We start from the raw sequence: 14,719 nt of genomic DNA on the forward strand, positions 1-14,719 counted from the left end.
CCAGCTGACGCGGGCCCCGGCGCGCGCGCCTCCACCGTCCCCCGCCCCTTCCCGTCCCGGGGGCCCGGCGCGCGACCCTGCTGACGTCAGCGGGCGGCTTGTGGTGCGGGGTGCGCAGAGCCGCTGGCGCACTCGCGCGCTGTGCTCGCCCCCTCCCCCGCCCGGGCTGTGGCGCGCGCGCTCGCTGGCTCTCCCTTCATTTTTTTCTCCCCTCCCTCCCAGCCTCTCTCTCTCCCTCTCTCTCTCTCTCTCTCTCCCCCTCGAGCTCTCGGCTGCCCGCGGCTCCCTCGCGCTGTCCCTCTCTCTCCGGTAGGCTCCACCGAGCGATGCGAGCGTTGGGAGACAGCGACGTCGCCTCCCGCTAGAGACCTGCCCCCCGGCCCGGCCCCCTGCCCAGCCCTGCCCTACGCGCGGGGGTCGGCGAAGGCGCCGCGGACGCACCGACGGCTGAGGACTCGCGATGCACATGCACTAGCAGCACCCCCTCACTCACTCCCTCCACACCCCGCGCCGCCGCCGCCTCCTCCTCCTCCGGCAGCAGCGGCAGAAGGACCCACCCTGCCCCCCACCCCACCCTCCGCTGGCTCCGGCTGCGGCTCCTGCCTCAACTATTATTTTATTTATTTTGGGTCGTGCACAAGCCTCAGTGCCTGCAGCCCGCGCCTCCTCGGACCGTGGGCGCCTCCTCCCTCGGCCCCGGAGCCCCAGACCCCGGCCACCTTCGCCTCGACACCCCTAGAGCCCGCCAGCTGCCGCGAGCCTCCGCTGCTGGAATCTTGTTAGCGGCTGTCTTTTTGGGGGGTTCTGGTTTCCCGACATTTTTGTTTTCAGCCAAGGGAAGGATATCGTGGTTTTTTCCCCTTTGAGCCCAGGCTCTGCTCTCTGGGGGGGTGGGGGGCGCGCCGAGCCGGGGAGCCGTGCCAGCCGAGTCGTGCGGGCTGTGGCAGGGAAGGGGCCACCATGGGATGTACTCTGAGCGCAGAGGAGAGAGCCGCCCTCGAGCGGAGCAAGGCGATTGAGAAAAACCTCAAAGAGGATGGCATCAGCGCCGCCAAAGACGTGAAATTACTCCTGCTGGGTAAGGACCGGGGCTGCCACCCCCATCTCCCGACCCCGGCCACTCCGCACCCACCTCCGCCCGCTTTCCCACCCTACTAGTGCCTGGGGAGACCTGGTCCCCGATATGGCACCACTGTGTGCCTAGGATCGTCCACCCTCTCGCCTGCCTTACTCCCATGCCCCCCCCCTCCGTTCCCCTAAGCTGACACTCACCAGTTTTTCCCCCTGTCTGTCCCAACAGGGGCTGGAGAATCAGGAAAAAGCACCATTGTGAAGCAGATGAAGTAAGTCCCTGTGGCGTTGGGATTTGTACTTTTATTAATTTTTTGTCATTTGTATTATTTTGCTCATTCCACATTGCTCTCCAGGCCTGGTTTCTGTTTCGCATACACACACGCACACACACACCTGGATTTGACTCCCCTCCCCCACGCCCCACGTTGGTTCTGGGTCCTCCACCCCAACTCCCGGGTGGGTTTTTTTTTTTTTTTGCGGGGGGGGGGAGGGAAGTGGAGCGCCTGTAGTTGTATGAATGACAGTGTCCGCCATATTGATCAGAACATCACACTATTGGCATGATTATGATCATTACTCTTGCTCCTCGGGTGTATCACTACCTCCATTTCTATCTCTGTGTCTCTGTTTCATTCTGTGTTTCCCTCTCCTCCTCCGTCCAACCCCCCCCCCCACCTTTCACATCCTTAATCCCACTTGCCCCTGCTCTTCTCCTGGGGCAGTGATTTTGAACTTGGCTAAAACATGGAGGGGACTCAGCCCTAGACTGGGGTGGAGAATCAAGTGTCTGCTGTTCAGGGATTTGGTGCTGAATTGGAGGTTGTGGTTTCTGCCCCCCATCCCCCGTCCCCCAAAAAAGGACTAGGGTTAGGGGAAGGGGTCATGTGGCAGGGAAGAGGGTGGGTTTCCAAGCAGGTGTGACTGGCACAGCTGTATCCAAGGCAGAGGTGGAAGGGAGATGCTGGTTGAGGCTGAATGCCCGTCCCTTGCTTCCCCCTTCATCTCCCCCACCCTCCCAGCGTTTGCTCTCCTGACAGGGGCAATTTTCCTTCACTCCATGGCCTTTATCAATGTATTTATTTACACTCTGCATAGGCCATCTTTCTTGTAATCTACCCACAATGCGGAATTCAGGCCCCACTTGCCGCCGCCCCCTTCTGCCTTAGATATCAGTTTCCCCTCCTAATTAACTGGGGGTGGATTTGAGTGATGGTTGAAAATTAAAACAAAATGGGATATTCCTTCCCTTCCACACTTTCTCAGTAAGGAGCCTCGCCCCTCCTTCCCACTCTCAGGCTTGCTTCTTGCCCCATCCACTCGGCAATTCCTGGTGAGCCCACAGGCAGCTTTGCTTGGGAGGGGGTGGCTTTCGGGGAAGGGGTGTGCGCCCTCAGGGCCTCCTGGCCCTGCTGCTTCCGTTGGCCTGTCAGTTCGGGACGGGGGAGTTCGTTAAGACCGTTTAGCGAGGATTCCACGTCGCTTTGCTGTGACACCTTCATGCACACACAGCTCCTAATTAGGGGTTGCTGTGCAGTAAACAAAAATGATTATTTTTCAACTTGACAGAATAGCTGAAGTAATTGCATCCCGTAGGAAAACAATGGAAAATAAAAACCCCTTTCGCGGAAAGGTGGGTGGGAGACGAAGCATGCTTGCGGTTTCAGAACCAAGATGCAAAAAATCTTGCATGTGTAACAGGCATGACAAGCGGGTTCTAGGCGGCGCCATGATGGTAGGGAGTAGCGACTCGGAGACAATTTCCCCACGTCTGTTTGACATATTCTTATTTTCGTTCGAGAGCTCCCTGGGGCTTTCTTTGCAGAGGCCCCCTCGGCTTGCCGCACCCCTCTGAGCCACGGGTAATTTGGCCTGGGGCTTCTCTGGAGCGTGTGCAGCCCAAATGGATGGGGAGGCGGGGCCTGGGGAATTGCTCTTTGCAACAAGGTGCATGTTGCATCTGCCTGGAGCCCTTGCAGGTCGGTAAATACAAGCAGCGCCACCCCTCTCTCCCAGAGGGGATGTTTCAAAACTTCAGAAGTCTGTAATCTGCGGTGGCGGCCTCAAAGCCGGGTAGAAGCCCCGGCCACCAGGGCTGGGTGAGGTTTCAGGCATTGCGAGTGGTGGACAGCGCCCAGCTGAGGCCGGAAAAGTCGATGGGGCTCAGCTCGGTGACGCTCGGCTCAGCTCGGTGCGGACTGGGCGCGGGGCTCGGAGGGACTCGGCAGTGTTCGGAACGGAGTCGGGGCCCCGGCGGAGAGAACCGAGCCGTTTCGGAGGGGGCCGAAGGCATTCGGAAAGGCTCGGGGAAGGGGAAGGGTGGGGGGAGAGTCTGCAAATTAACTTTGCGTTCACCAAGGCAACGCCTTACCTGCTTTTCCCCGAACATGCTCCATAAATTAGGTTGATTTAATAAGAAGTTTAAAAATATATACTCAGTCCCCCAAAGGGTACATCGCCTTTTTTATTCAAAGAGAGCGGAGTTCTCTGAGGAAATAGGTGTGCCATTTTAGAACGGAAATTCCTAATTATATATTGGGGCAAGAAATCTTAAATGAAGGCTGTATGTAGGCCTTTCCCAGGAAAGTCTTATGTGTCTCATATTTAGTTACACTGAGGAGGGGGAAAGAGTCAAGCCTTGATGTCTGAGATGTCTGAGATGGTTAAATCAGATATCGGAGCATTTCTTCTCTTTTACCTGTACCCTCCCCACTCCCACTTTTCTTACTCCCACAGGACACATTTTTGGAGAAAAATGTCAGGCAAAACTGAGATTTTGTAGGTAAAATTATTAATATTTTTTAAAAAAATAACACCCAACTTTTTAGGAAAGAGGCTAGGTTTGTTCAAAAGGTCAGTGAAAAAGATTTCCATGTAAATTTTGCCACAAGGGACCCTGGCATCCCGTCCTCCTGAAGCATTCATGAATGGCAGCTTTTCCTGTGAGCCCTCCAGCTTGGCTTGAAATAAATCAGATCAGGGCCTTGTGCCAAGCTGGATGCAGGACTTGTTTTATTAACCACAAAATGTGGGATTGGTGTCACTGTATCCTAGTGACAAATTCTTTTGAGTCCTCCCTTGCAGAGATGATTTTCCCAATCGCCACTTGACTGAGAGTCACTTGAGTCAGGAGACCTGTACTGTGGGTGGGGCGGGGCCCAAAAATCTGGGTGGCATTTACAGAAAGCAGTTTCGGACTTGCCCGTGTAGTGTGATTGGTGAGCAACCTATCAGGCCATATGTATGAATTAATTTGGATGCTGCTTTATTTCACCTGGATAGATGAAATTGGAGAGTTCTCCATGGGTGATTGCCCTGTGAGAATCTGATGATTTCCTCATGGGGTCTGGGGTTTAATAGGTCCCGTTGGATTGAGAGAAAGAATATTGATATTCAGACATCTCCAGGCCGTTTTAAATCAGCATTTCCAGAAGAGCAAAGAGCCATTCCTTTGAGCCCATATTCTCATCTGTGCATTGTGGCGTGCAGATTGGAAGGACTAGGCTTCCGTATATGCCATAGTAAGTGAAGTTACACGACAAAGGACTGACTAGTAGATGCTGCTCAGAACGAAGTATTAACACCGACATCAGACTAAGAATGTTGCAGGGAGACTGACCTTTGAAGTTCTTTTGCTTAATACGTGTTATAGGGGGAAACCTCCGTCCATTTAAGAGATGCCACAGATTAGACCGTCATTTTAAAAGCCTGATTCTTAATACTTCATTAAAAGTTTCATTTGAGCATAGCTTGCTGGGGTGTTTGGGTTTTTTTTCCTTTGTATATGTGATCATGAGTTAGCCTTTGGGAGCTCTGTGTCAGACAATGCAAAACATTTCAGTAGTGAGAAATAGACAACGATCATTGAAACAGCAGAAATAAAATTTTACACACACCATGAGTAATCAGTGACCTTTTTTAACATGTGGTATTTAAATAATAATGCTCATTAGGAGACCGTGACCTCACCTGTGATATGGCCTTATCATTTTTGCAATCCGTGGGACTCTTTATTCAGACTAATCAAAATTTTAAAAGGAGGTGTTAATTTTATTTAATTACCAAAACCCTTACAAAGAGCTCTCTTGGAGAATTATATTTTATGAAGTATGGAAGCAACAGAATATCATTTTAAGGGACTTCCTATTTTGAGCAGTGGCAACTGTTAGGACTACATACCTGATGAAAACGTAAAACAAACTTGTGGAGTTGCTGTAGGCACCACAGTTCACCCTCATTTGAGGTGTTGAGTTTTCCGGGATGTCACGGTCAGGCTGTCTGTCTCTAGAGCAGTAAGTGGATTTTTAGGAAGATGGAGAGTTGCAAGGTGGCAGTGAGGCGTGGCCTGCAAGCTGCTGGTTTTGTACATAAATGGACACAGTAAAATGGAGCACTTTCTGTGTGCACTCACGCCCAAGGTGCCTTCTCGGTGCCACTGTAAAACAAATTCCAGGATTTGCCTGGTGCAGACGTCCTTTCCCATACAAATACCCCAGCCTTTACAGCAGGTTATGATTCCGAGGACAGACCCCATCCTGTTGGGGCAGGGAGTCTTAAGACATCACCTGCTGCCAAAAGCTGGGGGTGTCCCTCCCACCAGCTGACCCTGCCTTTGTAACTAGGGCTCTCCTGTTTGGCTTCGGTTCACGGCAAGCCTGTGTTCATTCAGCACGCTGCTGTGCAGCACCTTCTAGGTGGCAGTCATGTGGGGAAGGGAGTGGCCACGTGTAGCCATTGCTCTGTAGAAGTGCAACTGTCTAAAAGGGCGTTTCCTGCACGTCCCCGAAGGGTCCCATGTGGAGGCAGCACTCTGGAGAGCAACTCTTCTAGATTTGTGGGCTTGTTATTTCTGCAATCCTCTCCTTGCCTGCTTTGCCCTTCCCCCTTCCTCTTGTCTCCACGTTTATTCAAATGGATGCACCTTGCTCTCTGGAGACCGCGTGAGCGCAAACAGAATGTCAGATCAAGTAGCAGCTGAGTTCTCCTTTGCTGATGGATGGTGCTCTCTCGCTGCTTACTGTTCACTGAGCTGTAAATACCAGCAGACCTTCCTGCCAGAAGAGTGGCAAACAGTCCACCTGATCTCCTCAGGAATCAGCTGTGGAACTCTCGAACCTCAGTTACCTGTTGGATTCTGAAGTAGAACGTATCTGCTTGTTGAAAGCGTTGTTCCTGACTAGATTAAATGGATGAGGCTTCATTCGGGATCGACATGGCTGTAATGGAATCCGGAGTTTCTGTTCTCTGCGTATGGGACTAGATTAGACTTGCGGTGCTCAGAGTCAGAGTACTGTCTTGTTTCTCCAGCACTTGGAACTCCCCAGATTATAGTGCTCCTCAGTGTGCCACATCCGCTAAAGACAGGGCAGGTCGCTCATGTTTTTCAGTGGCTCACAGTACCCTCTCTGTTAACACTGGAGATTTAATATGAGCAGAATACGGTCCTATTTTTCTGACATGTGGTCAGTCCATCTGGATGCAGGGACTTTGTTCCCTGTCTCCCAGGGTGTCTTCAGGCTCTCATTTCTTACGAAGCTAGACAGACCATTATCACAAGAGCCGCATCGTGATCTGAAAGACAATAGACGAGCTGGGAAAGGGATGATTTCAAAATGAGAAAACACTGTGGAAAGGGTTACCCCCAGGCTTGACACTGCAAAGAACAACTTTTGATGTTGACGAAAGAAAACTCATGAGCGTGTGTGTGTGTGTGTGTGTGTGTGTGTGTGTATACGCATACTACATGAATTTAAGAACAGCAGGTACGATTAGGGCCCTTTACCTTATGGATTGCATCACCATAAACAGCTTAATGGTGCTCAAATGATCTCCATTCTAAGAATTCGTTTAAATTTGCATCACATTCTTATTTTATCCTGTGCTTCTTGCTCATACGCAATACTGGTTAGAAAAGAAACCGTCCAACAAATCCGGCATTAGCATAGAGGGGAAGGAGAGGAAGGAGCAGTGGCCTGTTACTGGTTCAAGCAAATACCTAGTATCTTTTTTAGAGAAGCCGTTTAGCATGCTTCTCTAAAATTGAGAGGTGATTAAGAGCATGGACTCTGTAACCAGACTACCTGCCTTCAAATCCTAGCTCTGCCACTAACTAGGTGTGTGACCTTAAACAAGTTGCTCAATTTTTTGTACCTCAGTTTCTTTGCCTGTAAAATGGGGCTGATAATAAAAATACCTGATAGGGTTGTTGTGAGCAGTAAATAATGTAGTATATGAAATGCCCTTATAACAGTGTTCTAGAAATCATTATACAAATGTCAGCTGTAGTTTTTATTCCTTTGACTGATTAGTGGGTGTTCCCTTCCCATACGGAGTGCTTTTCTGAAGTATGTGGGCCTTACCTTCTTTGAGAGCCAGAAAGGGAGCACTGTGGTTCATGCTCATGGCTTTTTCCCCTTGCCTGCTCTGCAGCGCCAGTTATGTAACACACTGTGTTGTCATAACTGATGTGACATTTTTGATGGTGCAGCTGCTTCAGCCCATGAGGCTGGAGTGTATTACAAAGAGTGGGAAAGAGCACTGGACCAGAAGTCAAGAGAAGTGGCTCTCCCCCTGCCTCTCGGGGGGTTCCATTTCCCCCAGCTCCTTCCCTGTTCTAAGTGGTCCACGAAATTGGGAACTGCCTTCATTTTCAGGGTCTTGATGGCTTTGATTCGAGGTTCTAAACATAAAAGCATCAATTACAGTTCCGTCCTGAGGGGGTAGGGGGCACCTATGAAAGCTCTTTGAAGGCCAAGAGAATTGCAGAATAGCAACCTCAACCACAAAGCTTTGTCAGCCAAGAAAGTCATAGTCCTGAGAGGCATTTTGAGGAAACCACCTCTAACCAAACTTTTCGTGCAGATGTGGTTCTCAAACCAAAGAGGAGGATCTGAAAGTATCCTGTTAGTAAAAAACAGGATGTTTCTGGGAGGAGAGCCCCAGTGACATGTTCGAGGGAGAAGTGGTTTGTTTGTGGCTTCCAGGATTCTTAGAAATGGAGACAGCCTGGCTCCACTGAGGATGGCTGCAGGTGAAGGAACTTGCCTGGGGTCAGATTTACAGGGGCTGTAAATCCCAGGGGTTGGGAGATTTGCAGACCAGTAAAAGGGGAAGGTCAGGAGAACTGTGTTTTAATTTTGACTCATTCTCTAACTTGACTTTGGGCAGGTCGTTTAGTCCCTCTGAGCCTCGGTTTGTTCATCTCTTAATTAGAACGTGGGCTTTCACCACAGAATTTCTCAGGTCTCTTTCAGGTTCCTAGCTCTGAGATCCAGTAAATGCAAAGAGAAACCTAGAAGCCTGAAATGCAGGGGGGAATAGTGGGAGTATTTACCGCCCACAGCTTTTATCTGCTGAGCCATCTTTAGTTCCAATTTTCTTTACAGAGAAGAGGAAAAACATTGTGCTTTTCATAGCACAATTTTAAAAAAAAATTAAAGTAAAATAAAATCCTTCAAGGCTAATAGTCAGTGCCCTAAATTTGTCCCCCTACTCACTTAATTTCTCAACCAAGAAGGAGGAAAGAGGAAAGGGGAATAACATGTAAGGATAGTACTCCACGGCCAAGAATTTACCCTGGATTCTCTATGTCATAGCCAACTGGTAGGTTTTCCATGGAAAATTGTTACTTTATAGGGACAGCTTCCTCATGCCATAAAATCAACTCTGGGTCACCTGCATCCAGGGTCTCAGAGCACTAATGCTTATTACATATTGTCAATTAATTATGTGCATAGTGTATCTGTCTCCTTTGCTAGTCTTGGTGCCCCTTCCTTACGAGGGCTCCCTAAAGTAGGGATGGGGACTTATTTTTGCTCATAATACAGCACCGAGCCCAATGTCTGACACACAGGAGGTGCTTCATAAATGCTTGATAAATGAAGAAAAGAGAAAGAAATGAGGCTCACGAGGAACTCAAACTCAGTTGTACATAAGCCAGAATAATAATATTGGAAAACTTTGATGACCATAGCATTCATCATATTCAATGCAATCCATTATCCTCGTTTGTTTTTTCACATCAACCTATGAGGAAAATAGCCGTCAACTCCATCTTACAGATGAGGAAGCGAGGCTCAGAGAGGTTGGGTGGCTTGCTCAAAGCCACACAGCTTCGTAAGTGACAGTGATGTATTCAGACCATGATTTGTTTAATTCCAAAGCCTATGTCCTTTCTGTCCTAGCCCTAGGGGGTTCTTATTAGACCACCACCAGTGTGGGCAGAGGAGAGCTTCGCAGACTGGGTCCCAGTGCCCATCAGCAGATGGGGTGGCACTAGCTTTGGTTGAGCAGCGGGGTTCCTTTTAGAGGTGGTGGCCATCCTTACGTTTGATATTGATGCTGATACCAGAGTGTTCCCTAACCATCATCTGGACAGCTCCTGAAATCATTTTCCATTGCTGCCTCAGAAGTGTGGGCCGTTGTGGGCGGCTGCAGAGAGAAGCTGCCACTGAAGACTTTGGCTTTGGTAGAAGCAGGTAGTTCAGAGGAGACTTGGGAAAGACAGAACAGTAGTATATACATCCATTCAGCCATCCATCCATCTATCCATCAATCAACCATCTTTCCATCCATAAGCATTTACTGAGCATCTACTGTATGCTGGACATATACATGGTATCATGGAAGTAGAGAGGAAGGTCTAGGTCCCTACCCTTGAGGAGCTTAGCCTAAAGGGAGTGACATGTAAAAGACACTTGTACTTCAGAGCAGGAAGCTCATGAGGCTGTGGGACGATGGAGGGCACCATCTCTAGGTAGGAAGTTCAGGGAGAAAGTGGCCCACGGGCTGAGTCTTAAAAATGAGTGGTAGCTACCAGGTGGAAAATAGGAATGCCAGGCAGAGGGACCGACATGTAAAAATCTCTAAGATATGTCAGCGCATGGAGTAGGCTGGAAGTGTAAAATAACTCGGTTTGATGAGAGCACAGTCTCTAAGAGGACTGTCCAGAGATGAAGGAGGAAGAGAAGACAGAGATAGATCATGAAGGCTCTTGTCTGCTATGCTAAGGACTTTAGATTTTATTCTGAATACAGTAAGATGCCACCAGGAGGGCTTTTTTTTTTTTTTTTTACTGAGGTGCGATTGACAACATTATATTACTTTCAGACATTCAATGTAATGATTTGATATTGGTGTAAATTGCAAGATGATCACAATAAGCCCAGTTAACATCCATCACCACTCATAGTTATAGATTTTTTTTCTTGTGATGAGAACTTTCAAGAATCATAGGGTTCTAAGGAAATGGGTGGCTGGATCATTTTTGCACTTGAGAAAGATCACCTATGTGGACGAGAGGGAACCATGTCCAGAGGTTAAGAGACCAGGTGGAAAATTATTTTTGTGATCCAGGTAGGAAAAGATTAAGAAGTACCTTAAAGCAGTGAGTGGGAAAAAGAAACAGACTAAGAGATATTTGGGCAACGGAATAATTGAAATTATTTGATAATCAATTGGAAGGGCTTTGGGGAGGAACTTCATTTTATTTATTAATTTTTTTTTAAAGATTTTATTTATTTATTTGACAGAAATAGAGACAGCCAGCGAGAGAGGGAACACAAGCAGGGGGAGTGGGAGAGGAAGAAGCAGGCTCACAGCGGAGAAGCCTGATGTGGGGCTCGATCCCACAATGCCGGGATCATGCCCTGAACCGAAGGCAGACGCTTAACCGCTGTGCCACCCAGGCGCCCCTATTTATTAATTTTTAAAGATTTTATTTATTTATTTGACAGAGAGCAAGCAAGCGAGCACAAGCCAGGGGGAGGGGCAGGCAAAGAAGGAGAAGCAGACTCCCCCACTGAGCAGAGAGCCCAATGCAGGGCTCCAACCCAGGACCCATGAGATCATGACCTGAGCCGAAGGCAGATGCTTAACTGACTGAGCCACCCAGGTGCCCCGAGGAATTTCATTTTAAAGGATATACACAAGGGGGGCGCCTGGCTGACTCAGTTGGAAGAGCATGTGACTCTTGCTCTTGGGGTCATGAGTTCAAGCCCACGTTGGATGTAGAGATTACTTAAAAAAATAAAATCTTTAAAAATAAATAAATGAAGGATCTAGACAAGAATGAGTCCAGGATTCCCAGTTTGGGCTATTGGTAGGGTAGTAGTGCCATCCGCTGAGATGGAGCAATGCAGGAGGGAGGGTGAAGGCATGTGGAGAAAAATGATGACTTACTTTGTTCACATTGGTGATTCTTGTGGGTCATCCAAGTGGAGATCCCTGGCAGGCAGGCAGATATGTGGGGTAGGATGTAGGACACACCTGGGGAGAAGGGTCAGTTTGGGATCCTGTGCTGCTGTGGGCAGTGGAAGCCGTGAAAGTTGGTCACCTCACCAGGCTGAGTGAAAAGACAGGATGCATCCCCCATCACGTGCATGCGCCCCAGCTCCAGGATGTGACAGTCATTTAGGAAGAGGAGCCTGTGAGCGAAACCGAGAGCGCTGAGCTGAGCGATGGAAAGGAAACTGAGGTGGAGCAGCAGCATGTAAGCCAAGGAAGGAAGGAATTTCCAGAAGGAAGAGGTTGAGTGAGATACTGCAGTAGTCAAATAAGCTGAAGACTGACAGGTGCCCAGTGGACCTGGGAAGTTGTTGGTGAACTTGGCAAGAGCTGTCCCAGTGGAGTGGCAGGAGGAAAGCCAAATTGCAGTGGGCTCTAAGTAAGTGGGACTGAGCAAGTGGAGGCCATGAATGGAGACCCCTGGAAAAGAAACATGAATTCTCAAAGGAATGGGACGGAGGGAGGAAGGGAGGGAAGGAGTGAATAGAGTTGAGTAAGGGCTTTATTTTTATTGTTTGTTTGGCTAGCATGGTGGGACCTGGATCCACTGAGAAGCAGAAAGGAAAGGGCCCAGGTAGAAGGAGATGTCGAAGGTATAGGAAAGAAGGAAAGAAGAAAGAAGGTATAGGTAGAAGGAGCAAAGCCCCAAAAGGATGGGCAGAGATGGGGCGCAGAGTATGGTTGGGCGACCTGGTATTGACACGAATGTGTGTCACCTTCCCTGAGACTGCCAGAGGGCAGTGAGGATAGGGAGTGCATAGAGAAATTTGGAGAGGGAGATGATGGGGAGAAGATGTTGAGGGGGTTCCTACCTTACCTTTTATTTTGCTGAAGTGAGAAGACTTAAAAAGCAACTGTACTCCTTTACCAGAACACCAAAGACTGGTAACCTTTCTTCTATTCAAGCCATTCATTTATTCATTCATTTACCTAGTACTTATCTAGCACCTGTTATGTGTTAGGCACTGTGCTGGGTGCTTGGAGATTCAGTGGTGAGCAAGTCAAGGCCCAGGGGACTCGGGCAATAACTTCATAAACAAATAATCAGGCATAGTAATTGCAGACTGTGAAAATTTTTCTGGAGTCACACCTTTGAGTAAGACCTTACACTGATCACCGAGGGATCCAGTTCCTGCCCTCAGAGAGTTGAGTCAGTTGAAGGAGACAGACTGGTGCCACGAAGGCCCAGAAGACGCAACAATGGAATTTAATTTGGACAAGGGCTCAGGGATCACACATGCCTCAAGACAGCTAGTGGAGAAGTGAGGGTTCAGTGGACACCATTATTTTGCTCGTTGCAGGCTGTTCCAATGAGGCTGCCCATCACTGGGCCCTGCCACTTGGAGATAAAAAGTGGGTGTGTGACCCAGCCCTTGCCATTCACAAAATCCCATTTTCCTGGCCACAGTGACTGGCGGATGGGATAAGACTCAGTCCAGGCCAGTTAGAGTCCTTCTTTGGAATTTGATAGTCAGTACGAGAAAGAAGCTCTTCATCTGGGATCCCAGCAAGATCTTCACTGGGTTGGAACGATGAAAGCCTGGTGCTGTCTGGGGCCATGTTTCCACATCTCCATTACTCTGCAGGGAGGAAGCTTGCTTATCATGAGAGACTGGGACGTGAGGGAGGGAATGAGGAGAAGACAGAAAGAGACAGAGGAAGCCAGAAAGACATCTGACAGTAATTATTATAATCCCTGAAGCTGGCTCTGTGGACCTGAAAGTTATGTGAACCAATAAATCCCTTCTTTTACATAAACTAATTCCAGCTGGAATGGTCTCCTTGTCATCTAGGAAGAAGAAGCAGTGTGAGCTAAGCACAGAAGCGGGACTCAGACATGCAGGGCAACATCAGGGAGCAGTGGGCAGCCTTATGGGACCATAGCGCTGTGGGAGTATGAGGAGAAGTGATTAGAAAGGAAGAGCGGAGCTAGATTGTGGGCTTCCCAGACTGCTTCGCTAAGGTGCATGTACTTTGAATACAGAGTAGGATGTGCTACCCTCCACGGTAGGGTCGTAGGATGCCAAGTCAGCAGAGCTTGAAGAGGAAGACCAGAGAAGATGCCTAAAAGCAGGGAGATTTCTGTAGTCTGAACTGGGAAATTGGAAGGAAAGGCAGTGAGGAACTGGATGGGGAAGAGATTTGGGGAGGGAGACTGGGTGAGACCTGGTGTCTAGTTGAGCATGGGGAGAAGAAAGTAGATCAGACAAGTCCTGCCAGTTTTGAGCCTGGATGTTGGAGTTTAGTGATACCATCAAGTTAGGAGGCATAGGAGTGGGAAGAGGGGTGTGGACAGAAGAGGGCAAGTCAAAGCACAAGCACAAATTTTGGGTCCTTGAAGGATAACTTTTGTATTATGCTCACATCGTTTAGTGTCTTAGGAAGTCGTTCTAGCATTTAGAAGAGCGGTCAGGGCTGGCAACGCTGCGTGGTGAGGCCATGAGAGTGGATGCAGTTCCCCTGGGGTGAGTATGCAGATGGAGAGGAGAAACCCCCCCACCCCAGCCCACCCCGTTGTGGAGGTGAACAGGGACACCTGCCTTAGGTAGGCTCATAAGTAGCTCCCCCTGGGAAAGGGGGCTGGGAGTCAGAGGAGCGGGAGGAGCACCCTGCTGAGAACCCCAGGGGAGGGAATGTGCTTCCGGAAGTTCTGTGTGGCAGCAGGGTTCTGTTCCAAGACACTGCCAAGCTAGATAAGGACTGAGAAAGGACCATTGTATTTGGTGATTGCGGCTATTACTGGCCTTTGAAAGAGCAGTTTCAGATAGAAGCCAAACTCAAGAAATTAGGATGGGTAAATCTGGACTAGGAGTAAAGAAACCTGAGTGCTACCTCAGCTCTGTCCCTATTTAGCTTGGTGGCCCCAGGCAAGTTCCATAACTTCTCTAGGCCTTAGTGTTTTCATGTATAAAATTAGGAAACCGGATCGAATGATCTGTAAGCTCCTGCTCAAGTCTTGAGGTCATAATTTCAATTTTGCTGTCCAGCAAAACAGATGTTCTTATGGCAAAGGAATTCCCTGCCTTCTCCCTTGGCCACCCCCAACTGAGATAATAAATTATATCAAAATTAAGCTTTCAGAAGTCTAGTGCTAATTGAGAAAGGAAACTGGGACATCAGCTCAGGGAGTTGTGGCCACCAGTGTGTGTGCGTCCACGTGTGCGCTCCGCTGAGAGTGTGGAGCCCTGTGAGGTAGGAATTTGTCTCGGAATGCTACCACGGTTTACAAGAGCAGGAGCCTGCACTCCTCTTCCGTGGGGAGGAGCGCTGAAGATGGTTCCAGAGTGCAAATGCAAAACAACCTTGGGGGTCCCCTCTCTCTGAATTCATACGGCTAGGAGGAAGAAGGCTCTTGAGCCTGAGA

General features: G+C 49.0%; 1 protein-coding gene and 1 long non-coding RNA gene across 5 annotated transcripts in view; one reads left to right on the forward strand and one right to left on the reverse strand.

Annotated features, from left to right (window-relative positions):
- LOC117795161 overlaps nucleotides 1–1,661 on the reverse strand; it is a 26,858-nt gene extending 25,197 nt beyond the window's left edge. The window contains exon 1 of the long non-coding RNA XR_004619002.1: nucleotides 1,273–1,661. This is a non-coding gene — a long non-coding RNA (uncharacterized LOC117795161). The remainder of the gene's footprint in view (nucleotides 1–1,272) is intronic.
- Nucleotides 148–14,719, forward strand: part of GNAO1 (G protein subunit alpha o1) — a 169,993-nt gene continuing 155,421 nt past the window's right edge. For 2 of the 4 annotated variants that reach the window (XM_011231771.3, XM_011230660.3), the window contains exons 1-2: nucleotides 148–1,078; nucleotides 1,301–1,343. In XM_011231771.3, the coding sequence (XP_011230073.1) occupies nucleotides 961–1,078; nucleotides 1,301–1,343 (161 nt within the window). In that variant the 5' untranslated portion in view covers nucleotides 148–960. The remainder of the gene's footprint in view (nucleotides 1,079–1,300; nucleotides 1,344–14,719) is intronic. The other 2 variants (XR_004619000.1, XM_002912245.4) reach the window with 1 other exon arrangement.

This window comes from Ailuropoda melanoleuca, chromosome 12 (genome assembly GCF_002007445.2).
Source record: "Ailuropoda melanoleuca isolate Jingjing chromosome 12, ASM200744v2, whole genome shotgun sequence".
In the NCBI taxonomy this organism is placed as follows: domain Eukaryota; kingdom Metazoa; phylum Chordata; class Mammalia; order Carnivora; family Ursidae; genus Ailuropoda; species Ailuropoda melanoleuca.